This window comes from Panthera leo, chromosome B4 (genome assembly GCF_018350215.1).
Source record: "Panthera leo isolate Ple1 chromosome B4, P.leo_Ple1_pat1.1, whole genome shotgun sequence".
NCBI classification, from domain to species: domain Eukaryota; kingdom Metazoa; phylum Chordata; class Mammalia; order Carnivora; family Felidae; genus Panthera; species Panthera leo.
Genome location: NC_056685.1, coordinates 131,912,875 through 131,940,649, shown reverse-complemented (window position 1 = coordinate 131,940,649; position 27,775 = coordinate 131,912,875). Strand labels below are relative to the sequence as shown.

Here is a 27,775-nt window from a genome sequence, read left to right as displayed (position 1 = left end):
GTCCGACTTCAGCCCAGGTCATGATCTCGCGGTTGGTGAGTTGGAACCCCGTGCTGGGCTCTGTGCTGACAGCCCGGAGCCTGGATCCTGCTTCGGATTCTGTGTCTCCCTCTCTGCCCCTCCCCCACTTGCACTCTGAGTGTGTGTCTCTCAAAAATAAACATTAAAAAACTTTTTAAAAAAGAGTTTATTTTTAAGTAATCTCTACATCCAACATGGGGCTCAAACTCACAACCCCAAGATCAGGGGTTGTGCGTGCCGAGCCGGCCAGGCACCCATGCAGTTTTTAATATGTAATATTTCCATTCCATTCAGTTAAAAGTATTTTATAATTTCTATTATGAGTTCTTCTTTGGTCCATCAGTTACTTAGAAACACACATCTTAATTTCTAAATAACTGATGGACCAAAGAAGAAATCGTAAATCTTTTCATTATTGATCTCTGGCTTATTTGCGTTGTGGTCAGAGGATGTACTCTGTATGATTTCAAACTTTAGCAATTTCTTGAGATTTACTGTTTTTATAAATATCCCACAAGTCTTGGAAAGTATTCTGCCGTGGTAGCCACAGTGTTCTATGAAAGTCCATTAGTCAAATGTTTTCATCATATTCTTATTGAATATATTTCTGTTTGTTCTACCAATTAGAGGGGTGTGTTTTTAGATCTCCCACCATAATTGTGGGTTTATTTTTCTGTGTAGCTTTCTTCATGTTTCTTATATGTTAAGATTATGGAATTTGCACACAGATATGAAATTGTTCTCTCTTTCTGGCAAATTGGATCATTTTCATTTTGAAGCAACTCTCTTGATCTCTAGTGAGGGTCCCCCCCCCCCCCCACCGTAATTAAAGGGAATAAATCAGCCTTCTTTTCATTAGCCTTTGTGTGATGTCCTTTCCCATGCATTCACTTTGATCCTCTCTCTACCCTTGTTTTGGGAAGTGTCTCCTGCGGATGTCTTCTCCAAATTGCATGTAGTAGGATTTTTACCCAGTCTGATAGTCTTTGTATTTTATTTTTTTAAATTTATTTTAATGTTTGTTTGTTTATTTTTGAGAGAGAGAGAGAGAGAGAGAGAGAGAGCACAAGCAGGGGAGGAGCAGAGAGAGAAGGAGACCCAGAATCCGAAGCAGGCTCCAGGCTCCGAGCTGTCAGCACAGAGCCCCATACGGAGGTCGAACTCATGAACCCAGAGATTATGACTTGAGCTGAAGCCGGATGCTCAACCGACTGAGCCACCCAGGCGCCCCATCTTTGTATTTTAACGACATCTAGTCCGCTTGCATTTATGGAATTACAGCACATTTGAATTTATATCTGTCATTTGTCCCACCTGTCTTGTATTTATTTTTCTCTCCATTCTCACTTGGCTTACGATTGAGAGGGTTGATTTTCTCATTCTATTTTCCTCCTGTAAGAATTTGAATAAAGATTATAAACTGCAGTTCCATTCTTTTAGTGTACCTTGGTAATGACAACTTACATTCTTAACAAGTCTGCGTTATTTCATATCTCCATTGTCCTCCTGAGTAAAAAAAAAAGGATTTTAGAACCCTTTAACTCCACTCATCCAAGTTATATGCTATTGTTCTTGTGTATTTTAATTCTATTTTTATCCGGAAGGCATTGTTATTGTTTTATATTATCAATGTTCTTCATTGTTCTTTATTCCCTATTGCATCAGACCTGTCTGTGATCATCTTTTCCTGTCTCAAGTTCTTCCGTTGGAATTTCCTTTAGGGAGGGTCTGCTAGTGGCAAAGACTTAGTCTTAGCATTTGTAAATCTTATTCCACCTCCTCCTGGAAAGATATTTTCACTGGGCACATGATTCTTGGAATAAATTTTCACTGGGTATATAATTCTAAGATGATGGTTATTTTTTCCCGGGACATTAGATAAATCATTCCAGCGCCTTCTGGCTGGCTTCTGTTTAAAAAAAAAAAAAAAAAAAAAAAAAAAAAAAAAATCAAGTGTAAATCTATCATTTCTTTCTTCTGTGCTCCAGACTGAGGCTTTTGGACTTTATTCTGAGCGGAATAAGGAGCTATGGGAGGTTTTTAAGCACTAAGGTGACCCAGTCACATCTGCATTTTAGAAAGCGCTCTCTGGCACTGTGTGGACGCGGGCTCGGAAAGGGCTGCAGCCCAGAGGAAAGGACGAGGGGTGTGGAGGGGAGAGGGCAGAGAGGCAGGACTTGGGATCGATGCAGGTAGGCGGTGGGAGCCGGAGGGGCGCGCTTCCGGGCGGGGATGAATGGTGGCGCGGGAGCGAAAACGGAAGCGGGTTGGGGTGGGTGAGGCTGGGACCTCGAGATCCATTCATTCCACAAACAGTGGAGCGGCTACTGGATGCCCAGCGCCAAGCGCGTGGCAGCAAAACCGGTCCCGGTGTGCACGTTCCATCCGCCCCGGCCACACCTGCCGCGAATTATCGCCTAGCCCGGGCCCTCCGCACAGCCCCCAACGGACGGACAGACTGACGAACAGGCAGGCGCCGGCTTAGGACTGGCCAAACCACGCCGCCGCGGAGCCCGGATCTAGAGCCCTCGGTCTTCAGAAGGAAATTTCGGCTGGCCCCGCCCTCCCGCCGCTCTGGGGTTCGCTCCCCGGCCCCGCCCGTCCCCCGTAGGAGGTGGGCCGCTTGGCCTCCGAGGTCGGCCCGCTCCTCATCTGCCCAACCGGGGCGTGTCGTTTCCGGCCTCTCAGGGTCGCCGGGAGCATTTAAAGAAACGCGTCTCGGTATTAAGATCTCGCTCCGCCCCAGTGCCAAGCAACACCGGCGCCAAATAAGTCCCGCGGGCCGGCTCCGCAGAACAGCAGCTCGCGGCCCGCGGCGCGGCGGCGGGTGGGGCGGGGCTCCATCGTGGGGCGGGGCCAGGGGGCGGGGCCGGCGGGGCGAGGGAGGCCCGGGAGGGAGGGGCGTGACCTGCCGGGCGCGAGCCGAGCCCCCGCCCCGCCCCCTCCTCGCGCGCTCGCTCGCTCGCTCGCTCGCGCAGAGGAAAACGTTGCGCAGGTTCAAAAATGGAACGTCGGCGGCGTGAGGGAGCGCGAGGGGGTGTGCGCGCGTGCGCGTGCGCGTGCGCGCCCGGGCGAGGGTGACGGGGTCCCCGCCGGCCCGAGCATCGCGCGCCTCAGCCGCGGCCCCGCAGCTCCGCCCCCGGCCCGGCCCGGCCCGGCCCCGGGCCCGCTCGCCCGCCGCCCCGCATGGAGCTGTCAGCCATCGGCGAGCAGGTGTTCGCGGTGGAGAGCATCCGGAAGAAGCGCGTGCGGAAGGTGAGGCTGCCTGGGGGCGGCTCCCAGGACCCCTGTGGGGTCCCCTGTTGTCCCCAGCACCGTCCCCTCCACGCTGGCGGCGAGGGGGAAAAGTGGGGCGGGGGGCCCAGGCAGCTCCGCGCTGCTGGGCTCGTCTCCCCAGTCCGTGCCTCAGTTTCCCCCGCCGCCTTGTAGGACGGAGTAGAATAAAAGTTGTCGCCCCAGCATCCTGGGGGCAGCTGAGCCCGCCAGAGCTGGAGATTAGGATCAGACTGTAGGGATCCTGAACGCCATCCTTCCTCAACCTCCCCTCATTCTAAATAAGGGGAGATTGAGGCCCAAGTTGAGGAAAAGGCTTGCCTGGTGTGTTAGCGTCGGAGCTGGGTCTCGAACTCAAGACTCTCGATTCGGTACCGAGACCTTTGAAGTTGGAGGCGGAGCTTCAGCCTCCCGCCTCCGAAGACTAGCTCTGGACTTCGACCTTTTCGGATCCCTTCTACCCCCACCTCGGTCTTTTTCCCGGTCTTCCAGCGCACACCTCTCTGTCTTCCCCACCCCAACTCTCAGCCCCGCCCGGCCAGGCTCAGTGAAGCCGCCTACGGCGCTGGGGCATCCTCTAAGCTCCTCCCCCTTCCCTTCGCCTCCCAAACAGACGCCCTGCAATTTAAGGAGGCATCTGTTCCACTGGGTTCGGGTACCCGCGCCTCGGGGCTTGGCTTTGGCGGTCCGTACGTCCTGTGCACCTGTTTGCGGAGTGGTCGCCTCGCGCTGGAGGTTGGGGATGGAAGCCCTTGGGGAAAGTTCATCCTCTGGCAGTCACCACCATCCTGTCCCCTCGTCTCCTCTCTGCAGCCCCTTGGGAGGCTTCAGTGGCAGGGCTGGGAGGGGTCTTAGAGATCGCCTTCTCCCTCCCGTTTGACAGAGGCAGAGACTCAGACCCAGACGGAGGAAATGACCTGGTCAAGGTCACACAGCAAGCTAGTGATGGGGGTAGAGCGGGAGCTCGAGTTGGCTCATTGCTAGCTCATCTTCTTTGGAGAGAGAAAACTCAGTCCTGGCATCTTGGGCCAAGGGTGAAGTTTGAGGTGGGGATTTTCTTTCCCCCAGCTCTGATGGGGTTGAACTCTTGGGGCTGCCCTTCCTCCTCCTTCTCCCTTCTTCCAAGGTTTCCTCGATTTTAATTTATTCCACAAAGCCCAGTGTTTTCCATGCACTGCAGCCTAAGCAGATACAGCGGTTACCTTCCTTCTTCGTGGAGGGTGAGGAACATCGTTCCTTCAGCCTTCATTCAAAACATATTTTTCGAGGGCCTGTTATGTACCAGGCAGCATTCTCAGCCCCAGGGAAGACTACATCCCTTCCTTCATGGAGCTGGCATTCTGGCAGAGGAGACACATAACGAATGAGGAAATAAATGCAGGTGTCCTCAAGTGGGGCCCTGTGCTATGCAGAAAGAGAGGTGGAAGGTGGGAGAGATGGCCTTAGCAAGGTTGGTCAGGGCAGGCCTCTTGGAGGAGGTGACACGTCTTGGTCTTAAGACGTGGTGGGGACGGGTTTGGACTGGAAAGCCAGGCCCGGTCAGTGAGGAAGGGAGGGGTCAGGCTCTATTTTGTAACTACTAGAGATGTGACCACCACTTCTGAAGGGCGAGACTTTGTTAGTCTTCTCTGGGGTCCCACCAGGGTCTTTTGAGCCGGGGGTCACCTCTGGGCCGGAGGCATCCCCTCCCAGAGAGGGGGCTGGCTGGTGGGACTAGCACCACGGGAAACACACCAGTGAGGAATTTTTCTAGGACCTGGAGAGTCTTCTGTTCTAAAAAGTTAAGACTTACGGTCTTAGCACTGGGACTCTGGACACTGGATCTTTGGCGATAACCTGCCCCATTTGGTCTTAGTTTCCCCGTGTGTGTGACACGAGCTCTGAGCTTCTGCCGCAGGAGCCCCAGAAATGTTTGGGGCCAGATGTGCGCCTGTGCTTTCGCAGGAAGCGAAAGCGATCCAGGGGTGATCACGCAGCAGCCAAAGTTTGGGTGTCTCTGGGTTGGTGGGGGATCTTGTGGGAGGGGGCGTGTCCCTGGGCTGTGTATGTGTTGGGGGAACATCAGTGCACAGTAGGGGTTGGGCCTTACTGTCCCGGGAGTGGTTTTTGGGGCAGCCGTGTATCTCACTGTTTCTGCTCTTCTTTCTTCCCAGGGTAAAGTCGAATATCTGGTGAAATGGAAAGGATGGCCTCCAAAGTAAGGCTCCTGTGTGTGTGTGTGTGTGTGTGTGTGTCTGTCCGTGTGTCTGTGTGTCTGCCTACCTGTTCACCCTTCTCTATGCCTCTTGCCTCTCCAGCTGCTTTTAGCTTTTAGCTCTTAGCTCCAGCTGCTTTAGTAATTGGCCATTGGACCTTGACTAAATCATCTTCTTCTCTGGGTCTCAGTGTCCCCTCTGCCAGCTGAGGGGCTAGAAGGACATGAGGGCCAAGGTGGGCCCCAGCTCCTCTTCTCTCCTGCTCTTCTCTGGGTTGAGCTTCATCTCCTGATTGCAGCCTCCCCTCCCCTCCTTCTGGCCTTTCCTGGCACCTGGGAGGTGAAGGCCCAGCGTCTTGGCTTCAGAGATGGCTGCTCGCCAGGTGGAGGCAGAACAAATACAGGCCGAGTGCGGGTTTGTGGGGCTGGATTAGACACGTCTAGCCAGTGCAGCATGAGTCCTCAGTGCCATAGAGCTAGGGGCAGAGCCTGAGCCCCCTATGCCTTTGGACAGCATTCTCCAGTCTACCAAGCAGGTTTCCATACAGCCTTGTGAAACAGGTATGGTGGTGATCTCTAAAGATGAGAAAGCTTGCTCAGAGAAGGTAAGCGCCTTGCCTTAGGTCCCACAGCAAGTGGAGGCAGAGGTGGGACTTGAACTGGGCCTTCCTGCTTGCGGAAGTCTCCTCTGTGCCTCTTCCATCTTGGAGTTGGGGGACAGGGTGCTGGATCCAGGACTTCTCTCAGTGGCTCCACCTCTCCTGCTAAGGTCCAATCAGGAACCTTCCTAGTAACCAATCACCACCCTACAGGGCGGTGGGAGTGGGAGGGACTGAGCAAGTCGTGGGGCCTCTTCATTGGTCTGTGGGTGCCCTGCCTCCTTGCCCTCCTGGAAACCCCCTTGGCCCAGAGCCTCTGCTCTCTGTGCAGGGGGCTTTCTGCTGTGTTTACGTTGAGGGCTGAGCTGGTATTGGAATCTAGGAGCATCATGGGAGCCTGGTGGGGAAACAGAGCAGAGGGGAATACAGCCTATGTCACCTGAGCTTCCCTTTCTACAAAACAGGCTCATTAGGCCAGGCCCTGCTCCCCTCTCCCAGGCTCCTTCACCTTGCGGGTGAAAGTCCTGGGCCCGTGTGTTCAGGGCACCCTGCAGGCGTCCTGAGGATTGGGGTCGGTGGCTGGCCCACCAGATAATGCGCCGGTTGGCTCCCGCTGCCCCTGCTGCCCCCTCCCCAACACCCCAGAACTGGAGGGGGATCCCCTGCTCCTCACGGCAGATGAGAGGTGGACTCATCGGGGTGAAGAAGCAGTTAAGAGTTGAGGGAGAGCTAGAAAAGGAAGATGCCTAGGATCGGCCGCAGGAGCGCTGACTCCCTGGGTGCACGCTCCCCACTCAGCTTGTGCGCCAGAAGGCACTGCACTGGGGTGTGGTCACCAGCCTGTTGGCCTTCACAGCACTGTTGGCTATTTTTCCTCCTCTGTAGACTCCCATCTTTTGAAAGATTTCCTTCTCTAAACAGAGGTACCTCTCAATGAAAAGTTCCTTCTTCCACTTTTTAATTTAATTTAATTTTATTATTATTATTATTTTTTATTTTTTTTCCTTCTTCCACTTTTTAAATCCCAAACGGATATGTCTGCCTACCAGAGCTTCAGCCAGGAGAGAAGGGCCTGGCACTCCAAAGGCAGTCCAGTCCCTCGTGCTTCTGCTGGCCTGAGCCCCTCACCCTGATGCCACTTGTTTCTTAACATGCTGAGACCACCAGGGGGGCCCTAATGCCTGCCTTTGGTGACTCCGCAAAGGTTCTGGGAGTCCTGTTTGACCAGATGACCTGGGGCACCCCTGACTCTCCTGCACATTGGTCCTGGGTTCCTGGCCTGGTTCACAGCCGTCCAGGTCCCCAACATGGTGGGGCCTGTGGTCCCTCATCTCCAGGTTGGAATGATGAGGCCTGTGTCACAACATTGTTGTGAGGATTAGATGATGGAGATAAAGTACTGGTGCTTTCTCAGGTGACCAGGCACTTAGGAAATGTTTGTCGTTAACACAAAGTCAGACAGCTCAGCTTCTAGGTTTCCCTGCAGCCAGGAAAGGGATCTGGGAAATCCCATTCGCCATAAAAACTCAACATAGCCTTAGAAATGATTTGGGTCAGCCCTCAGATGGGGAAACTGAGGCCCAAAGGGGGGATCATTACAAGAGTATAACTTCCAACCCCATGCTACCTGCTGTATCACCCCACTTGACTTGGGGGAAGACAGGTTCAGTCAGGGGGAGAGCAGGAGAACCCAGGCCCTTTTATAATCCACTGGGGCTTAGTCTCCTCTTCTCAGGGGGCCTTGCTTGGAGAAGAGGCTGAGAGAGAGGCTGGGGAGTGGGTAGTTGGGCAGGCCTGGGAGCCTTGGCTGGGGGAGAGTCTGATTCTCCTGCTCAGCAGCACCTTCCTCGCCGTGGCCAAGGAGGCTTATGTTAGTAACAGAAACCATGATTTAAACAAACACTCTGTGCCAGGCCCCTTTTAGGCCATTACATGCTTTGCCCATTTTCTCTCCCCAACTGCAGACAAATGACTGCCCTTCATCCCCAGCAGATGGGGCAGAGGAGCTATCTTGTTTGTTCTGGAAGGTACTGCAAATTGCCCAGGGAGGGGCCAGGGGAACAGGGTGATGGATGTTAAGTCACCAGGTACAGGCCCTCTGCCCCACGGAGACTGTCAGATACCCCACTTATTTCAGCCTGCCCAGGACTGCTGTTCCCCTTTTGGGAATGCATTCCTCCCTTCCTTCCTTCCTTTACCACTTGTGAATACTACCCCATCTTTTAGGGAGGACTGCCTCCATGGAGCTTTGGTAATGATATTGTCAGTGGGTACAGCAATAATCAGGCTGCTGGTCAGTAAGCACCTTGTCTGAGTCAGGTATTGGCCCATTTTTAAGTGCCTCATGGCAACCGATTTTACAGATGGGGAAACAAATCCACAGCAGAGGAGGCCATGCCCAGGGTCATCTACAGCTGGGATCATTTGAACTATGGTTTGCCTGACCCCAGAATTTGGGGACCTAGCCCCTGTGATACACAGTCAGCTCTGCCAAAGGTGACTGAGGATCTTTTGTCCTTTGGTCTTTTGACTATTCAGTAAGAAGTGCCTAGGCTTTGGAGTGCCTAGGCAGACCAGGCTGCCTTTGAACCCTCGTTCTGTAGATTTACAAGCTGTGTGACCCAGGGCAAAGCCCTCAACCTCTGCACCTCCATTTCTCCACCTGTAAAATGGAGCCCTAGCCTCACAGGACCCTGGCAAGGCTGCCTGAGACCCGAAAAGTTTCACAGCAATGCCAGGGGCAGAGGAAGGGCGTCATCTCCTTCCAGCGCAGGGTTTGGGCAGCCGCAGCAGAGTCCAGGATTGGGGCCTGGGAGGTTTTTGCACTTGCTTGGAACTGGTTTCTTAACGAGCATTTGCTTTTATTATGTGTCACGCTGAACTAAGTGCTTCACGTGGCTTCGCACAACTAATTCTCACATTAGTCCCACTTCACGGATGAGTAACTGGAGGCCCCAGCGGCGGACTTACCGGCGCACCCGAGTCCGCCTCGCTGCTTCGTATTTTGGAGGGCTTTAAATGGGAGGGTGGGGGTACTAGGGCGGGCCTGGCTCTGGGGGGCCCCGCCCCCTGCACGGCGGGAGCCTGCGCAGCGGAGCCCAGGCGGGGCGGCCGCGAGCCTGTTTACCCGGACTCGGGCGGGGGGGAGGGGGCGGGGCGGTCGGTCACGTGGCCGTGTTTACCTCGGAGCGGGCGCGCGCCGTCCCCGCCCCCGCCCCTCATTGGCTGGCCTGGTAATCCGGGGCGCGCCCCTCGTGCGTGCGCGCTCACGGCGGACCCGCTGCAGGGGGCGGGGCGGGGCCAAGTGGGGCTCTCCGTCCCGCCCCGTGGAGCGCTCCGTTCCCGCCCAGCCCGCGTCCGCCCCCCTGCACGCCCCGCCCCATTCCGCCCTGCGACCCGCAGACTCAGCTCCGTGGTATCTAGGCTGTGAGCCCCGCTGGCTGGGTGCTCTTCTGCCCGCGCCCAGTTCTTCGCAAAGCGGGTTTGCCCTCGACGTGGTCTCTCTCTCTACATTGCGGAGCGGGGCTAATGGCCTCCACTTCATGGGACAGGGATGTCGGGGAGAGTGAGACGTAGCGCAGTCCCCCTCCTTTTTCTCTCGCGCAGCACGGAGCAGGACCTGGCCTCCTGCTGCCTGGTCTGACCCTCTCCCATTGTTTCAGACCCCCAGCAGCCCCAGCCCAGTAACAATGTCCCCTGAATCCACTGACCCTTTCTGTGCACGTACTGTGTACGAGGCCCCCGTCAGACACGGGGCATGGTCAGTCGGGCACTGCCCGTCTCCCGAAGACATTACAGTCCGGCGGGGAGACAGATGCAGTGACATGTGAGACACCCAAAGGTAGAGGGTGGCCAAGATTCAACAGTTCCAACCACAGACTGGTCACGTGCTGTCTCAGTGACCTTGGCAAGATGCTTACCCTCTGTGCCTCCGTTTCTTCGTCTTTAAGTGGGGTAACCTACCTCATAGGGGTTTTGTGAGGAATTGAGAGGAGTCCCTGGCAGTCGTGCTGTTACCATGATGGTGGTGATTCTTAAGATGAGGAAACTGAGGTCCAGAGGAGGTTGGGGACTTGCCAGGAACCACACAGCACCTCCATCAACAAAGAAATGGGCAGGGCAGTGGAGAAGTGGGCAGGACAGAGAGGACTAGAACACTGTAGGGATATTTTAACAGAGCAGAGAGGGCGAGGCAGAGGACAGAGGACACAGGAGGAAAGCAAAATTCCTCTTTTCTTGTTTCTAGTTACAGTTGGGGAAAGTCAGCCTTTGTTTTGGGAGAGGAAGGTTGGGAGTCTTTGCCAGTCTCTGGTTGCTTACACTTTGGGCATTACTCCAACTACTAAAAAAAAAAAAAAAAGTTTCACTTTTAGCATTTCTTCAGGGTGAGCAAAACTCTACAGTGGTTTCTGTCACCTTTCCTAGAGCACCAAGGGACTGGGGCTGGGCTGGGCACCCTGGGGAGGGCTTACAGCCTGCCAACCAAGATACCAGCTGGGTTCATCAATAATTTTGGAAGTACCAAGTGCCCAGGCTGTGGCGAGCAGCAGGGAGGAGGCTGGGAGTGGGACAGCTTGGAGAGGATGTCAGGGGAAGCTACAAGGGCCTGGCTCCTAAAGGATGAGGAGGTGGTCACCGAGGGACTGGCCGTCAGGAGGAGAGCACAGCACGTACAAGGAAGGTGTCATTGTGCCCGATCAGGCTGGGCATGTGGCACTTGGGTAAGGGCTATAAGGTCCTCAGGGCACAGACCTTTGTCACTGAGTCCACAGAGCCTGACACGGGGCCCAACGCACAGTAGGTGCGCAGAAGCGTCCGTGGAAGGAAGGAGGAAAGGATTCTGTCCTTGGGTAGCTTGTTGTTCGAATCTGGATTGGACTGCTGGTGGGTATCAGTGTCCCAGGACAGTTGAAGGTGAAGGTTTTAGCTCGGCTGATTAGGAGGCAGCCCGAGGGGCTGGCCCCAGCCTCTTTCTGCCTCCTAACACCTCCGTGACACTTCTCACCTCCCTTCTTACCTAGCGCAGCTGGGGGCCACCTGGGTCAGAATCATAGTCCGTGGCTCTGGTGTTGTTTGTATGCATACGTGCGCACACATGAACACACATGTGTATTTATATGTTTGTATGTGTATAGTATGTTTAAGTATGTGTATGCATACACACATTTAGATTTGTGTTTTAAAACTTTTAGTTTTTTATGCACTGGCATCTGTTTATGGTGAACTGTACTAGTTTTTCCATTCATGAAGTGATATAAAGTTGTTTTTTTTATCTATGTTTTTAAGTAATCTCTACACCCAACATGGGACTCAAAGTCACGACCCCGAGACCAAGAGTGGCATGTTCCTCTGACCGAGCCAGCCAGGCACCCCTAAAGTTTGATTTTAAAATAAAATTATTAAACTAAAAAAAAATGACCTGCTTTAGGGCCACCTGGGCGGCTCAGTCAGTTAATCGTCCGACTCTTGATTTCGGCTCAGGTCATGATCTTGTGGTTCGTGAGTTCGAGCCCCGCTTGGGGCTCTGAGCTGACAGCGCAGAGCTTGCTTGGGATTCTTTTTCCTTCTCTCTTTCTCTGCTCCTCCCCGTCTCACACTCTGTCTCAAAAAGAATAAATAAATACACTTAAAAAAAAAAAAGTGATCTATTTGAAAGGCAGATATTAAGTAAATGATAGTGCATGTGGAACAAAGGTGGCTTGAGCTGTGGAACTGCTGAGCTCTGACTTCCAGATCTGTCCCAACAGGGGATGGTCTCTGGTGTGGGGGTGGTGGAAATACCAAGGGGCCTGCCGTGGCATCTCTGTACCAGTCAGTCACTAGACATCTACCAAATTCCTGCTGCGTGCCGGGCCCGACAAGGGAACTTCAGACCTGGCCGTGAAGGTGCAGATGTGTACCGAGGAGGGAGTAGCTCGGCCCAGGCAGAGAGGGCCATGCTGGGGCCAGGGCTTGAGGATGGCTGGGGACAGCAAAAGGAATAGGCACGGAGCCCTTAGGTGAATGCATTAAGCAGCACGGGAGCTCTTTATGGTTGGGGAAATGGAGGCATAGAAGTGTTGAGGAAATCCTTCAAGGTTGTGTGGCGAGCAAGGGCAGGGCTGGGATTTGACCCCAGCTGGTCTGGCTCTAGAGCCTCCGCTCTTGACCACATGCTCATGCCTCTCATGGGAAGGGAATCCTGGGAGAAGGACCCTGTGCTCCTGAGGTGAACACGAGGTCTAACTGGGAGTTAGACACACTTGTTTAGAGGCTGATGTGATCGGTGCTCAGAACGAGGGCAGTCCTAGTGTCGTGGGAGCCTCCCGACCCAGCCTGGGCAGCCAGGAACAGCTCTCGGGAGTTGGTGACAATTCCGCCGGACCGGGGAAGGGCCAGAAGCCTGCCCCGCCCCTGCCCCCAGTGGGCCCAGGTGGAACTACCCTAGCTTCCGTGAATGCCAGTGGGGAGCAGGGCCGCGTCTGACCTCTCCTCTCTCTCCCCAGGTACAGCACATGGGAGCCAGAAGAGCACATCCTGGACCCCCGCCTGGTCATGGCCTATGAGGAGAAGTAAGGGGGCCTCAGCCTGCCGCTGGCTTGGCTCCGGATGAGGGTCATGGGCGTGGGGGTCGGGGACTTGGTGGGGACAGCCTGGTCTAGTCTGCAGCTGGGGGTCCTGGGTCCCATTCCTGTCGCTGAGTGACGCTGGCCACGTCTCTAACCTCCCCAGGCCTCGGTCTGTCTGCTGTAAAATGGGCCGTCTGTAATAACACCGGCCCCGGTTTCCCTGAAGTTGGGGTTTCAGTTGCTGCGAAGAGTGTAAAAATGCTTTTCACAGATGCCCTGTGTGAGGGGCACAGTATCAGTAATGCGCCGTCACGGCCCTGGGGACAGATCAGAGAGAGATTCTCCCACCAAGCGAAGGGAGGTCCGGTGAAGCTGAAGAAAGGCCGGGGACCATGGCTTTGGAGCAAGGACATCTGAGTTCTGGTCCATCCCACCTGGCCGCCTCCCAGCTCAGTGGCCCTGGGCAAAGCTCCCTTACCTCAGTCTCCCTTACCTGCCAGTGCTCTGCTCCGATTCCGAAGGTCGGTTCGCGATCGGCAGCTCCACCGGTGGGCAGTGAGGGCGCATCTCAGGGGGGAGCCTTTGACAGAATGTTGTTTCTCCTGATGTGGGAGCCTTTTGAGTCTCGCCATCCCCGTCTGCCGCATGAGCTCCAGCTTGACCGACCTCCCTGCCGGCAGGCAGCCCAAACCCTCCTGCCTCTTCCGTGGAGACCCTGCAGGGCGGGATCTTTTCATAAAATTGCTTTCATTTGGCCCTTCGCGGTAGCCTCCTGAGACAGGGATGAGGGTCTCATTGGATGGATGGGGAAACTGAGGCCCTGAGGAGCTAAGGAGCTTGTCCGGGTGTCTCGCAGCTGGGAAGCAGCCAGCCTAGGACTTAACCCAGGGCTTCTGACTCCAAGTCAGATGCCCTTCCTCTGGCCCTCCTTGCCCTCTTCCCATGGCTTCTCCCCCAGGAAGTTTCCTGTTGCCGATTCCAAGGACCTTCCGTGGTTCTTTCCTTTAAAAATCAGGGTGTCCCTGTCCCTCAGCTTCTTTCTTGCCCCCGGGTGCTTGGGAAAATCCTGTGGAATGTCCCGGACTGTAGCGAGGAGAGTGCCGGGCAGGTGCCAAAGTCCTGGGTTAGCACCCTAGCTCTGTTACTCGCCAGCTGTGTGGCGATGGGCAAGGCCTTTTCCTCTTGGAGCCTCATCTTCCCCATCTGTGAAGTGGGGATAAGAGTGCTGATCTCATGGGGCTCTCATGGGGACCAAGGTTTCCGAAAGCACTTTGTAGGCCAGTAAGTGTGGGCACACGTGTGTGAATTATCTTCCCGATGGTAACTAAGGGTCGTTTGTTCATTTGCGCAACAGGTATTGAGGTTCCGCTGTGTGCCAGACACTATTCCAGGTGTCTGGGGACACAGCAAGGAACCAAACCAACAGACAACCCTATTTTCATGGGGCTCCAGTGCAGAGACCGGCAATAAAAAAACATAAAAAAAAAAACCCGTATACGGTATCAGATGGTCATAACTGCTGCAAAGACAGGGTTGGGGGCAGAGAGAGGGGATAGGTAGGGGTGCAGGGGTCAGTGGGTGGTCAGGTGGGGGGTGTGACCAGAGACCTGGATTAAGCGAGGGATTGAGCCCAGTGAGTATTTTAGAGGACATCCCAGGTAAAGAGAACAATCAGTACAAAGACCCCGGGGTGAGAGCCGGTGTTTAAGGAACAGCACGGAGGCCAGCGTGGCTGTGAGTGTGGCTGGCTGGGGTGATGTGAGCCGGGTAAGGTGTGGGAGATGAGGCAGGAATGGGGCAGCTGAGGGAATGGGGGGCGCAGCTCAGGGAGTGCCGTGTAGGTCCTGGTGCAAGATCCGGATGTTATTTTGAAGGAGTCAGGAAAGTCAACAGTTAAGGAACAAACGAAGAGCTTGTACAGACCCACTGTGTGACTTTCAGCCGACTTCTTCTCTCTCAGTCTTGGTGAAAAGGAGGTGAAAGAGGGATGATGTCCATTTAACACCTGCTCTGCAGGGTTTTAAAGAGACTCAGAGGGAGTCTGGCAAGGGGGCTCTTTTGGGGAGTCCCGCCCGCAGGGAGAGGCCGAGAGGGTACGACTCCTAAGTCGCCACAGCCCCACAGCACTGGCCATTGATGGGTAGGACCCAAGGCTGGCAGAAACCAGGCCCTGGGTGGTAAGGACTGGATAGAATGGACCTCTCCCCCTTCACACATGCACGTGCACACACTCACACACACGCACGCATGCACGCTGCAGATCGGAAACCCGGATCATGTGGCCTGGGCTCCAGGCCTGCCCTGGGGGCCCTGATTGGACCCTGGGCCTGACCCTCACTAGGCCTGGAGCCCGGAGCTCAGCGGCAGAAGTTGTCAGAATTTTGGCATGGGGCAAGTCATTTAGCGTCTTTGTGCCTCAGTTTCCACAACTATAAAATGAGGATAGTAATAGTGGCTCCCTCACAGGGGGGCCTTAGGTAGAGCAGTGCCTTGTGCAGAGCGTCCGGTATGTGATGATATACGCCACACTTACCTAAACGTCACAAACACGCTCCCATCATTATTCTTTTCCCCTAAGGCCCTTCCCTTTCCCCCTGTCTACTTCCTCCTCCTCTTCCTCTCTTCTTTTTTTCCCTTCCTCCTCCACCTCACTTTATCATTTTAGCTTTTTCTCCCCCCATTTCGATAAATCCCAGGGACCCCTCTTGCTTCTCCCAGGAGCCCTGGTGGCCGGCTGAGAAGCGACCGCTCGCTCCAGACAAGGGCACTGAGGTCCAGAGGGGAAGCGACCGGCCAGGGTCTCCCGTGGATCAGGGGAGAGCTGGGCCTGGAACAGGGTGTCCTGGTGCCCGGCACCAGCTTCCGAGGGAAGATTGTCACCCTTAAAGGCTGGCAGGTCCCTCCTGGCAGCCGAGCGGCTGCTATCACAGCGCCTTGGCTGCTGCTTTCAGACGCCGGCTCCGGGGCCCCGGGTCAGACCTGCTGCGGCCAAGCGCGCAGGCAGGGAGGGAGGGCCCCACGCGAGGTGCGTCTCCCCAGCACCCCTGGAGACGGCAGACAGCTGCCGCCCCGAGGAGGGCTGGCGGTGGACCAGCTGCCTGGGACTGTCCGGTTTTGCCGAGCTCAGATGGAGAGACCGCCCCGAGTCAAACAGCCCGCAGCGGGAAGGGGCACGCTCCCGGCCCCCGCATTCTCTCTCCTGCCCACGTGGCCTCTGCAGTGGGGGCTAGCTATGGAGAGTGGGATGGAATGAGATGAAAAGGTGGAATGAAAATGGCTTTGAGGCTGTTGCTGGAGTCTCTGTTGCGATGTCTCGCATGTGTCCCGTGTGACTTTGTACACATCCTGGGGTTGTGTGTGTGTTTGTGCAGGTGGGTTGTGGGGAGGGCACCCAGCAGAGAACCTGGCATCCACCAGGGACTCCGAAAAGGCGAGCTTTCCTCCCTTTCCCCAACCAGATGATACAGTGAGGGCCTGTCCTCTCCACCAGGTTCATGCAGATCCCAAATGGGGGGAAATCTGGGCAGGGCTTCGCTTACAGAAGGACCGTGCCCATGCTCATCAGCCCCCCTGGGACGTCTGAGGCAAATTTGATTGGCAGGTTTCTATACAACTCTCCTGAGGGTGGAAACTGTTTTGTTTTGGAGGCTGTTCCCAGTGGCGTGCAGAGCGGGGCTCTGGAGTGACCCTGGAGCCCGGTAAAGACACGCCCGCTTTTGGAGATGTCGCCCGCTTCCCTCCTCAGCATTAGGACCGGTGGCTGTGCCCTCCCCTTTTGTCAGAGGGGAAGACCGAGACCCTGGGACATGAACATGGGACCCCACTGTTACGGTCTAACGAGGGCAATGGGGAGGAGTCCCTACTCCGGGGTCGGGGGGTGGCCTATGGTGGGTGCCCCCTTTCCCCATAGACAGCGGAGGCCTGGGCGGAGCGGATGCTTTCCTTTCCCTTAAATGTCACCAGTGTTTGCTTTTCTTCTGCCATCTGCTTTGCACCCCAGGGAGGAGAGAGACCGAGCGTCGGGGTATAGGAAGAGAGGTCCGAAACCCAAGCGGCTTCTGCTGCAGGTAACGCCACCAGCCTTGGTGCCCACCCACAGGCCCCCCCTTGCTCCTCCTACCAGCCTCCCCCACCCCATGCATTTGCACCAGCCAGTGGAGCCGAACTACTTAACCTCTTTGCTCTGCCCAGGGCACGGGGTGGGGGGGGGGGGGGGGGGGACTTAGTGGGTCCGTCTCCATAGGGGGACGTGGGGAAGGAAAACAGCCTGGGCGGGAGGTGCTGTGGGTATGGGGAAAGATGGGTCTATGGCTGGTGGGAGCCTAGACTTTTGAAAGCTTAGAATCTTGTAAATTAGCCTTCATCACGCTCAAAGTCACCAGAACACAAGATTGTAACATTGGAGAACCTCAGACACATACACGTTAGAACTGAGGAAACGTGGGAGCCTGGGATTTTAGAATCCAAGAAAAGGACACTCAGAATTCTGAGACCGTAGTCTTGAAATGCCCTAGAAATGTGTCGTTTTTGAGTGAGAAGAAACCTATGGGGCCCCCTTTTCCAATCCTCTGCCACAGGCAGGGGGGTTGTGTCTAGACTCTGGGACACCCCAAGTTACCCAGGTCTTGGGGCCACTTTGCTGACATCACTGGTCTGCTTGGAACGCGGGTGAAGTTTGAAGTGACGTGGCTGTGTGATTTGAGGCAGGTCTCTCTGCCTCTCTGAGCTCGAGCGTTCTCTGTAAAATTGGGGTGATCAGCGTACCTGCTCTCCTTAAGTGAATAAGGTTCACCCGGGTATTTGAAGCCAAAAATAAGGCTTCTTGGTCCCCACGCAGGGTGAGGAGACATGTCCAGTCTCCTGCCCACCCTTGATTAGAGATCACCTGGGACTTTTGCCAGATAAGGTGGGATTCCCTTCATGCGATGGGTATTTTCACAGGGTTTGGTGTGAACTGGGTCCCAGGAAGGAAAGTAGCCCCAAACTTAGCAACTTAGAGCAATAAACACTTAGTACCTCACCCAGTCCCGGTGGGTCAGGAATTCAGGGGTCCTGTAGCTGGTTCCTTAGTGATTTCTAGTTCAGGTTACGGTCACGATGTCAGCCAGGGCGCACTCATCTGGAGGTTTGACCGGGGCTGGACCGTCGGCCGGCTGCTCGTGTGCCAGCAGGTCAGCACGGGATGTTGTCAAGAGGCCTGGTACTTTCCAAGGGCTCCCGGGTGGCCTTGCAGCGTGGCCACTAGCTTCCCCCAGAGTGGATGATGTGAGAGAGAGAGAGCACGAGGAAGGTGGGAGCACAGGGTCTTTACTGACTTAGCCTTGGAGGTCCCAACCCACAGTGCCCAGGGTTCCAGGGGACTGCCCATGGCTGTGAATTCCCCGAGGCGCGCATCGTTGGGGCGGTCTCAGAGGCTGGCCACTCTTTTCTTCATCGTCTCACTGACGAAGAAACCGAGGCTCAGGGAGGCCGGTAGTTTACCCAGAGCTGGATTCAAACCCAGGTCTGGCCCTGGGTGCTCCTGGACGGCTGTGGGCAGCCGCAGGTTCTCGCTCTGTGGACGGCAGGAGGGAGGAGCTTACTGGGCTCGTGATGGCCTGTGAGCCGGGCCGAAGGAGCAGGTTTTGGTAAAGCTGCCATCGGATAAGCCCTCCCGGCATGGCAGTGTTGTCCCGATCTCCGCCTGGTCGGCCCTCCTCCTGTCCCATAACCACCCATGCCCCATGCCGTGTGACGGGCATTAGTGGGCAGCACTGGCGAATGCAGCCTGCGCATGTGGGCTTTGCTCCCAACTGGGAGATGTTTGACCGGCAGGCCCCATCTGAGGGCCTCGCTCTCCGTGGAGACTCTTGGCCCCTGGTGACAGGTGGCAGCAGAAGGTACCGTCCCAGCGTGATCCACGCCTTCCCGACGCCTTAGCACCAGGGATGTCTCGTGGATTTGTCTAAATTTCTGCCAAAGTCAATTAGTCAAATCCCCGGAGTACAAAAACCCAGCCCTTGCGTGGCGGGAGAACGTGCCCTCCGGCCCCATTTTCACGAGAGTGAGACGGGGCATCGGCAGGGGGCTGGGCCCGCGCCGCTCAGGGGGAGGAGTGGAGCGCCTGTAGGCTGCTGGCAGAGCACTGTCCCTGTGGCCGCGTGACCGTGCGCCTAGTGCCACGTGCGCCCCTGGTTACTTGCCCCGGGAGCCTTAGGGCCTCCGTCTCACACCATCTCCTCGACGGCCTGGCTGTTTCGGCTTTGGGGGTCCTTTAGTAAGCAGAAGTGCCTTTCCTGGGATGAGGAAGAACTCCTTCACTTGTCTGCTTCACGAACCGAGATTTGGTTTTTCTTGGTCGATGTTCAGTCTGTACCTCTTGTACACTCCTCTGCTGTGCACCAGAGTAATGTTCCCTGCAGCCCCATCCCGGCGCCACCTACAACCCCCTGGGGAGATGAGGCTGCCCTGTGGGGCCGGGACGAGTGGCTGTACCCGGCCGGGGCTGGGGCTGGGCTGCTCGGGGCTGGCTTTCTGGGCCGGGGTGGGGGTCGGGGTGATGGCCGGCTCCGGGCCACGGAACGCAGGGAAGGGCACTCCAGGCGGGGGGGGGGGAACGGCATGAGCAAAGGCGCGGCAGTGGCGGGGAGGGCAGGGCTGACCCGCCGTGCCCTGGCTTGCCCCCGCAGCGGCTGTACAGCATGGACCTGCGGAGCTCCCACAAGGCCAAGGGCAAGGAGAAGCTGTGCTTCTCCCTGACGCGCCCACTCGGCAGCGGGAGCCCTGAGGGGGTGGTCAAGGCAGGGGCGCCCGAGCTGGTGGACAAGGGCCCCTTGGTGCCCACCCTGCCCTTCCCGCTCCGCAAGCCGCGCAAGGCCCACAAGTACCTGCGGCTCTCACGCAAGAAGTTCCCGCCCCGCGGGCCCGACCTGGAGAGTCACAGCCATCCACGGGAGCTCTTCCTGCAGGAGCCAGCAGCCCCGGACGTCCTGCAGGCGGCCAGCGAGTGGGAGCCTGCTGAGCAGCCCCCCGAGGAGGAGGGTAAGGTGACAGGCCCCGAGGCCCAGTCCCAGAGCCCCTCAGAGCTGGAAAGTCCCCACGAGTCATCAGGCTCAGCTGCCGTAAGGCCCAGAGAGGGCCCGGCGGGCTCCTGAGGCTGCACAGCCCGCAGGGGCCCCCGGCTCAGCCTGGTCCCCCTCCTCCCGTGGTCCCACTGTGGGTGAACTGGTCCAGGCAGGGAAGATAAATGTAGTGGCGTCCTCCCGTGTGTCCAGCCTTGAGCTAGGCCCCGACCTGGCCGCGGACGTGGAGGGGGACCCGGTGCTGGGCTGGCGGGGGTCTGCATGCCGCCTCCCGCTCCCACCTTTCCTACGCTGTCGTCAACGCTGTCCCCCATCTCTCTGCCTTTCTCTCCCGTGGCTGCCGCAGATGCAGACCTGGCCGAGGGGCCCCCTCCTTGGACTCCCGTGCTCCCCCCGAGCGAAGTGACAGTGACCGATATCACCGCCAATTCCGTCACCGTCACCTTCCGCGAGGCCCAGGCGGCTGAAGGTTTCTTCCGGGACCGCGGCGGGAAGTTCTGAGTCACCGTTTTTACTCTTCGTAAACTGTTTGCTTTTGGGCTTGGGGTGGGGACTTCCAGAGATGGGGAGGGGTTGGGGGCGGGGTAATTATTTTATTTAAAAATATATGGAACAGGAGAAGGGGGGGAAGATCCTGACACTTTCCCGCCACCTCGCCCCTTTCTCTGCGTGTGATGTTTACAGAAAGGCTCGGTGGTCTGTCTGGGGGGCTGGGGAGGCCCGGCATCGCTCTGTCGGTCAGGGTGCCGTCTCTGGGCCCCCCACCCCCGGATGCCTCCACCACCAGTGTTCTCTAGAGACGCAGCAGCTGGTCCCAGGAACCAAAGGAGAACGGGAAGGCCCAGACCCTCTCCCTTGAGCCACCCCCTCCCGCCTTTTTGGTTGGTTTCCCTTTTCCGTTTCGGGGGCGGCGGGTGGGGGTGGGTCGCTGTGTGTCACTTTCCACCCCAGCTTTGCGGTGGGATACGGAGGCTGGCTTTGGCCAAAAAGGACTGGGTCAAAATGAGGGGGCAGGAGGAAGGCTTTGAGGTTGCTGGGGTGCGTTCCAGACCCTTCAGAGAGGTCTTCCCCTGGGGGAGGCTGCCCGCCGAGCCCCTTCTCCGGGGAGCTCCCCCACCCGCATCGCCTGACCCGTGAGGTGGGCGCACCCGGCCCCGTGCCCTCGCGACCACGCGCGCTGCCTGCAGCCGTGGGCCGTGGGCCTTGCAAATCTCCTGTTCGGAAACCCTGACCCGGGGAATGCGGGGCGATTCGCAGCACCTGAGAACTTGTCGGGGGCACCCCACCCTTAACCACCCTTGTACAGCACATCATGTGACGGGCTCTGTCCCAACTCGTTTGCTCACAGCTGTCAGCAGAGGGCAGGATGGCCTCCGATGCTCCCAGCACGCAGGGGGGTTTTGTGGCTTCACCTGGCCGGCCACAGGTGTGCACGTGTCTGTGCAGGTGCGCCGTGGGTCAGCACTGGCTCTGAGGCACTTGGGCCCTGTCCTTCTTCCCCCGAGGGGCTCTTGTTTTCTCTGACTCAGGTGACTTTTCAACCCTACCCACTCCTCTCTTTTTCCGCCCTCCCAGAGAGGGAGGGAGCGTCCCGTCACCTTCTCAGGGCAGCCTTCAACTCCCGAAACTCTCCCTCCTCGCATTCCGTGTCCCCTTCCCATTCGTCCGAAATGCCACAGCCGGGAGCGACCTAGTTTTCCTGTGGGGGGACCTCTGCCGTGTCTCTCTGCCATCTGGCTGCGGGGGACGGTGGGTCAGGCTGTGTGTAAGCCCCGGGCCCACCCGGCAAGGGGCTGTGGCTGCCAGGAGGAGGGGCCCTCGGTTCCTGGTTTGCGCAAATGTGCCCCGCGGGCAAGTGGCTTCCCTGGCAATGAGGAGCGTCCTCTCCCCCTCTCCCCTGCCCCAGCCCTGTAAGGGAGAAAAAGCCAGATGGCAGGGGCGGGGGAGGGGGGTGCCAGGGGAGCAAAAGTAAAAGGCTGGCTCCCTCTCCCTTTCCCCCATCATCAGAGTGGGGGCGCTTGGGGGGGGCCTGCCCGCCCTCTCCCAGGGCTCTCTCCCCACTCTGCTTTGTCCTGAGGAAGTCAGCAGAACCCTGCTGAGGCAGGGATAGGGCGGTTCTTCCCCCAGGCCCCTTCTCCCCAAGTTCCCAAACCAAAGACAGCCTGTACCCCATTTTTGTTTGGGGTGCCCTGCTGGCAAGATTCCTAAATCCCTGAGTCTCTCTCTCCCCTCCCTCCTTAATCCTTCGTTGTCCAGGGTCAATTCAGTGCTTCCATTGGGGGGTGGTCCCCTCTGGTGGTTCCTCCCAGCCTGGGAAGTTGACTCTAGAGGAGTATGTGGGGGTGGACCAGGGAAGGAGGGGCACCTGGACACCTCCACCCTGCCCAGCTGGGAGACCCTGGGTCGGGGAAGGGCAGTTTGGAATTGGGGGGGTGTCTCCCAGGACAGGGGCTCCCAACAGATGTGAGGGTGGTGGGGAGGGTGGCCGGGGGTGGGGGTCTGTCTGATTGAATGCCGTCGCCCGTGGCTTTGGGACCGGGCTGGCGGCTTGCAATAGAAGGAACCCCCCCTCCCCCAGGGGACATGGGACCTCTTCCTGCCTCATGGGCACTTTGAAAGAGCTGTTTGTGCAATTAGCAGGCCTGGAGATTTGGGGGGCTCTTTGTGGAGTGAGACGGCTGATGTTCTGTCTGCTGCAGCAAAACGCTTCTTGCCCCTTCCTCAGCATCCCGCGTCTCAGAGAGGGCAGAACCCTGGGAGCCGGGGCTCCCCGCGGCTCCCTGGGATGGAGACCTCTATGAGGGGCTGGGTGCGGCCTTGCAGGCCTCTCCCCAGCCCTGAGCGTCCCAGTGGGGCCTGGGACACTGAGCTCCCACCCCACCCCTCCCCAGAAGGCCAGTACTTGCAGGGGTGGGGGTTCTTAGAAAGAGTTGGACCCCCTGTCTTCCCCCCTCCAGCCCCCACCCATTTTGAATGTAGAGAGCCCGGTCGGTACTTTCCTCTTGCTGTGGGATGGGGCGAGGAGAGGATTCCTCCACCCCCGCACGGCCACTTGTGATGCCCAGCCGAGCCCTGTCATCCCTCTGGGGTGATGATCCCCTTGCTGACTCCCCTCCTGCGGGGGCCGCTATGCCCGTGTAAGGTGGCTTAGCTTTGCTTTGTAAGTGGCCAGCCCGGCCTCCACGTCTCAGCACAGGAACGCTGCCTTTGCGCGGAATGAGCGTCGAGCTTTGTTCAGACAACGTGAATGTATTTGGGAGGGTTGGGGGTGTGAGTTGATTCCAAGCACATGCCTTTTCCGAGTGAGTGTGTGCTGGGAGGGCTAGAGCGGACGCAGAGCGCGGTTTATTTTTGTACTGATATTGGTAAGAGACTGTATAGCATCTATTTATTTAGATGATTTATCTGGTAAATGAGGCAAAAAAAATTATTAAAAATACATTAAAGATGATTTTGAAAAAAAAAAAAAAAAAAAAGCTCTTGCATTCGAGCCTTCGTTTTCGGCGGAGTCACAGCTGGGCCGAGGAAGGAGCTCCAGCCCCCAGGGATTTAGGTCCCAGGTCTGCCATTTGCTGACCGTGATCTTGGACATTTTCTGAGCCCTCCAGATGTACAGCAGGATTACTTTGGGTGGGGGTGGGAAAGTGGTTGGGGACTGGAGGCTGGAGCATAGATGGGCAGGCGCCCACCATTAGGGTCCCTGCAGGGTGTCATCAGAGGCCGGGATCCCTTCACCTTTTCTCTGCTTCCTGCCAAGAGTGTTCTCTTCTAGAACCCAGGGGTGGTCCATATCCCAAGTCTCTGCAGTTGCAGGTTCTGGAACCCTGGACTCTCATGGGCTAATGCTCACCTACCGTTCAGCTAAGCTCGGCACACCTTTCTGGGCCCAGAAAGTGGCGGTCAGAGCAAACATGAGTGGGGGCTGGGAGAGTCCGCTACCCTCCTCTGCATTTAGGCTCATGCTGGGCTCAGGGTAGAGACCGAGCAGGAGCGTGCAGGACTGGTAACAGAGAACAGGTAAGAGTCAGCTTGTGTCCCAACCCTCCCAGTGGCCGCCCAGGTGGGGAGTGGTGGTGCCCACAGCCACGGATGTGTCAGGGAAAGAGGGAGAACGGATCGGCTGGCGATAGACTTAGGTGGTAGAATTACCAAGACTTGGGAAACGATTTGGTGTGAGGGCGAGGGAGGCATCACGATGATGCCCCGGTTTCTGGTTTGGACAACTGGGTAGATGGTGGTTCTTCATGTGGGTGGAGGCTAGAGGAGGAGAAGCAGGTTTGGAGGTGCCTTGGTCACCCCAGAAGCAGAGCCCAAGACAGGGGCTTTATTTGGGAAGTGATCCAAGGAGTAGGGGTGAGGGGGGTAGAATGGGTCAGGGAAGGAGGAGAAGCCGCAATGAGGTGGGCTATTGAGGTCGCCATTATGGCAACTACCGTGTCATTCCACCTGAGGTCACCCCAGAAGGACACACGTGTCACCCAGAGTCGCCCATTCCCGAAGGATGAGGGCCGGGAGCATTATTCCCTGAGCGCTGGTCAAGGGTTGCCCCAGGGTCTGCGAACCCAGCCCCCAACTTCCAAGATTTGCACATGTCGGCGGCCACCGTCCATTACCCCATCTGTCTTATTGGAAGAGCCTGGGGCAGAAAATGGAGACGCGCTGCCAGTCTAATTGCACACGGAACCGTCCCCTTCCACAGCTGACCCAGAGCCGAGGCCAAGTGTGCCCGGGGGGCCACTAAAGGCGTCTGACACGGCCCACGCCTCACACCGCTCCTCTGTGCGTTCGCCACACAAATTCACTCTCGTGGAGTCTTCCAGGCGGTGGCCAGTTACACTCTCTAAACAAAGACTCAGCAGCGAGAGTCCTCGGTGCCGTAGCCAACCCCAAGCCTGTGTCTGACCCTCACCATCTCCCTCACTCAGCCCGAGTTCCCATTGGTCCAGGCTGTCTGCCCGGTGGGGTGACCCAGCCTCTTGTCCACGAAGAGTCTGAGTCCTTGTCGACTCGTCTTTGTCAGATCAGCTGAGTTTGCCGCGAGTGCCCGTTTAAAGTCGCCACCGGGCACCGAGAGATGCCTCAGTGACCTCTCTACCCGCAGCATGTGGCGGTGACCCTGGCATGTCGGGTAAGCAAGGTCAGTTCGCCACATCAGTTAAGTAACCACGCTTTTCGCCAAAGTGACCGGTTGGTACTTGTAGCTTCCGAGGAATTCCTTACCCTGTGCCGGAAACCAGGTCGACCTCTGATTGACCAGGGTCTACACTGCCGCGGTGAGGAGGACCAGTGTAGCGTCTGCCCCCTCGGCTCTCCCTGGACACAGCACTGTTGGTGTCTACACTAGGTCCTGGCGGGCAATGGCCCAGCTCTGCAGGGCGATGGTGGCAGTGATGGGATGGATGGCTGGTGTGGGCAGAGAAGGCAAACCCTCATCGCGCGTTGGTGTCCGATCTGCTAAGCGCGAACTGCTGACTTCTCCAGCAGGGAAGGAAGCCAGTGTAATCGAAGGGTCATCGACCCTTGCCACGAAGGGTCCGGCCGATCTCCTTGAAGGATGATGCCATATCGAGGGCGAACCCTCAGCACCTGCCTCTGACGGGTTGGCCATTCATCAGCGATGGGAACTAGCCTCGGGACAACTTTGTGAAAGGAAGCCCGGGCGGCCAGGCCACGCGCACCCTCTGTGTCACACCCACTATGGTCATTCCACTGGCGGGCTTACTGTGCAGGCACCGGCTGTCAAGGGCAGAGGCTGGCTGTCGTCCCCTGTCAGATGGATAGATGGCTCGCCCTGTCCTCCTTGTGAGATCTTCTCTGCGGCGAGTGCTCTCCGATGGGCACAAATCCAGCGGCGCACGAGAGAAGAACGAGGCACGAACAAGTCAGGGGCAAGAGGAAGGGAGCAGGGGTCGACAGTTGGAAGGACAGTCGCCCCGCACGGCTCCTCATTCCCATATTTATCGGGAAAGTGCGAACCATCAACAAAAAGACTTCAAGATTCACTACAGCGTTCAAAGAGCCTTCTCCGGAGAAGGACAGAACTCGCTTAAGCGCGTGGCGGGAGTCATCTAGGGTCGAGCGAGCACAATCAAAGACCCCGATCGGATCCGTGGCAGGTGGTTGTGGTCTCTGAGGAAGCGGAGAAGTACAGACCAAAGAGGCAGGCGGCGGGTCCACCTTGAGCGGGTCTCCCAGCTGCTCGGCTTCGCGACGTACGTCGGCCGCCTCTCCAGAGAGACCTTCCAATATACATTTTCTCAAGGCTCTATTATTTCTGGCATAGCTCTGCGTGGTGTTTTTCTCCAACCATCGCGTTGGGGTGACGGGCCGTCACCATGTGCCCCCTTCAGGGGAGAGCAGGGTCAGACGTCAGAAATCCATCCCCAAATTTCCACCAACCCGAGGCTTCCGGCCCCTCCCTGGCAACTATGCCCAGGCGGGTTTTAGCACCTGTTGCGGTCACCTGTAGAGGCAAATGAGCCCCACCCACCCCTCCCCCCTCTCAAATTTGGTTCAGATGTTGAGATTCATGCTACACACACACACACACACACACACACCAGAAGGGTGTGGAAATACCGATTACATGCCTAATTGAGATCTCTGGGGAGAGTGGGGGCGGGGTGTCTCTCAGGCGGGCCCAGAATGACCTGAGAGGAGAGTGGCCCGGGTTTTCTCGCTGTTGGGAGGGCGGGCCGGGGCCAAGCTCCCCGGTACCGGCCGGGTTTGAATCTTCTGGCACCAAAGAAGACGCACCAGGCTTTCTCATCAGTTTGCCCAGATGTAGGCTTAAAAGCTGGCAGCAGTTAAACACCAAGATGGGGATTCAGGTCCCTCCCGACAGCATCTCCATCCCACAGTAGGCCGTCAGGGCCAGGCTTCGCGGGGCCACCTTGGCCGTGCCCCGCCGCTGTCACCAGGTGTCCTCGTCAGCTGGGGAGATCCTGCGGCATGAGGACGCTCTCAACGCCAACATCTTCTCCTGTACGGTTTATTCGCGCCACTAGGTCTCAAACCCTCCAGTCCAGCCCCGCGTTGCGAGCTGCGCGTTCCTGCTCCGCTGTGTCCGCGGCTGCCCCGGCTCCTGGGAGCGAGTTGACAATTTCCTCGTGGGGAGGGAGCGTGTTTCCCTGCTTGGGCCACGCCGGGATAAGGAAAGGAGGCGGAGGGGAAGCTTGAGAAGGAAGAGTATAATCTGGAGGGGTGTCTGCCTCAGGTGAGGCCTTCACGCGGTCACCAAGCGAGGGGTCTGCCCTTCCCCAGTCAGGGTGACGGGCTTCCGATGCCAGCCCGAGGGGTCAGGAGACTCTGGCGGTCAAGTTTCTCAGACACCTTATCCCAAATGTTTCCGTCCCGGGACTTAGGGTTCTGTTCCTTCCCTGTCAGGGTCCCCAATAAGAGGCCTGCCAAGGCAATGTGCCCAGCCTTGTCTGCACCTCCTGTAGCTAAATATCGGGCCTGATGACCAGCAAGACGTACCCCAGGGCTTTGGGAGATCAGGGGTCGTTAAACGCTGTCATGCATATGAATATATGTCATAAAACATGAAAAAATATGATATATATATAGAGACATATATATATAGACATATAGACCGTCTATATATATATGTCTATATATATATGTCTCTATATATATATCATATTTTTATATGACATATATATATATATGAAAAATAACTATTTTCCCAAACAAAAAACTTACAAGAACTTTCACAGCATAACCAGAGTTGACGGTGGCTGGTCTGAGGCCGCCATTTTCTTTGTCCAATGCCACCATTCAAAGACTAGAGCCCTCGCTATCCCAGCACCCTCACCTGTTACGGGTTCACGTGTGTCCCCGCCTCCCCCTGCCTCCCTAAATTCATGTATTAGAGCCCTAACCTCAGGCACTTCAGGATACGACTTAATTTGGAGACAGGTTCTTTACAGAGATAGGTAAGTGAAAATGAGGCCACAGGATGGGCCCTAGTCTGATGTGACTGATGGCCTTAGGCAAAGGGGAAATGTGGGGCCCAGAGACAGAGGGAAGACGATGTGAAGGACACGCCGAGGGGAAGGCCGTCTACAAGCCAATGAC

At 56.8% G+C, this 27,775-nt stretch overlaps 1 protein-coding gene across 2 annotated transcripts; it reads left to right on the top strand.

The window, feature by feature from the left end:
- The first annotated feature begins 2,981 nt into the window (after positions 1-2,981).
- CBX7 (chromobox 7) lies at positions 2,982-26,112 on the top strand. Of its 2 annotated transcripts, none has more exons than XM_042947841.1 (6): positions 2,982-3,276; positions 5,448-5,491; positions 12,573-12,638; positions 16,636-16,702; positions 19,583-19,655; positions 20,043-26,112. In XM_042947841.1, the coding sequence occupies exons 1-6, from the start codon at positions 3,208-3,210 to the stop codon at positions 20,195-20,197; spliced, it is 474 nt and encodes a 157-aa protein (XP_042803775.1). In that variant the 5' UTR covers positions 2,982-3,207; the 3' UTR covers positions 20,198-26,112. The 2 variants fall into 2 exon arrangements, with proteins under 2 accessions (XP_042803775.1, XP_042803774.1); XM_042947840.1 differs by having other exon boundaries at positions 19,304-19,655.
- The last annotated feature ends 1,663 nt before the right edge of the window (positions 26,113-27,775 follow it).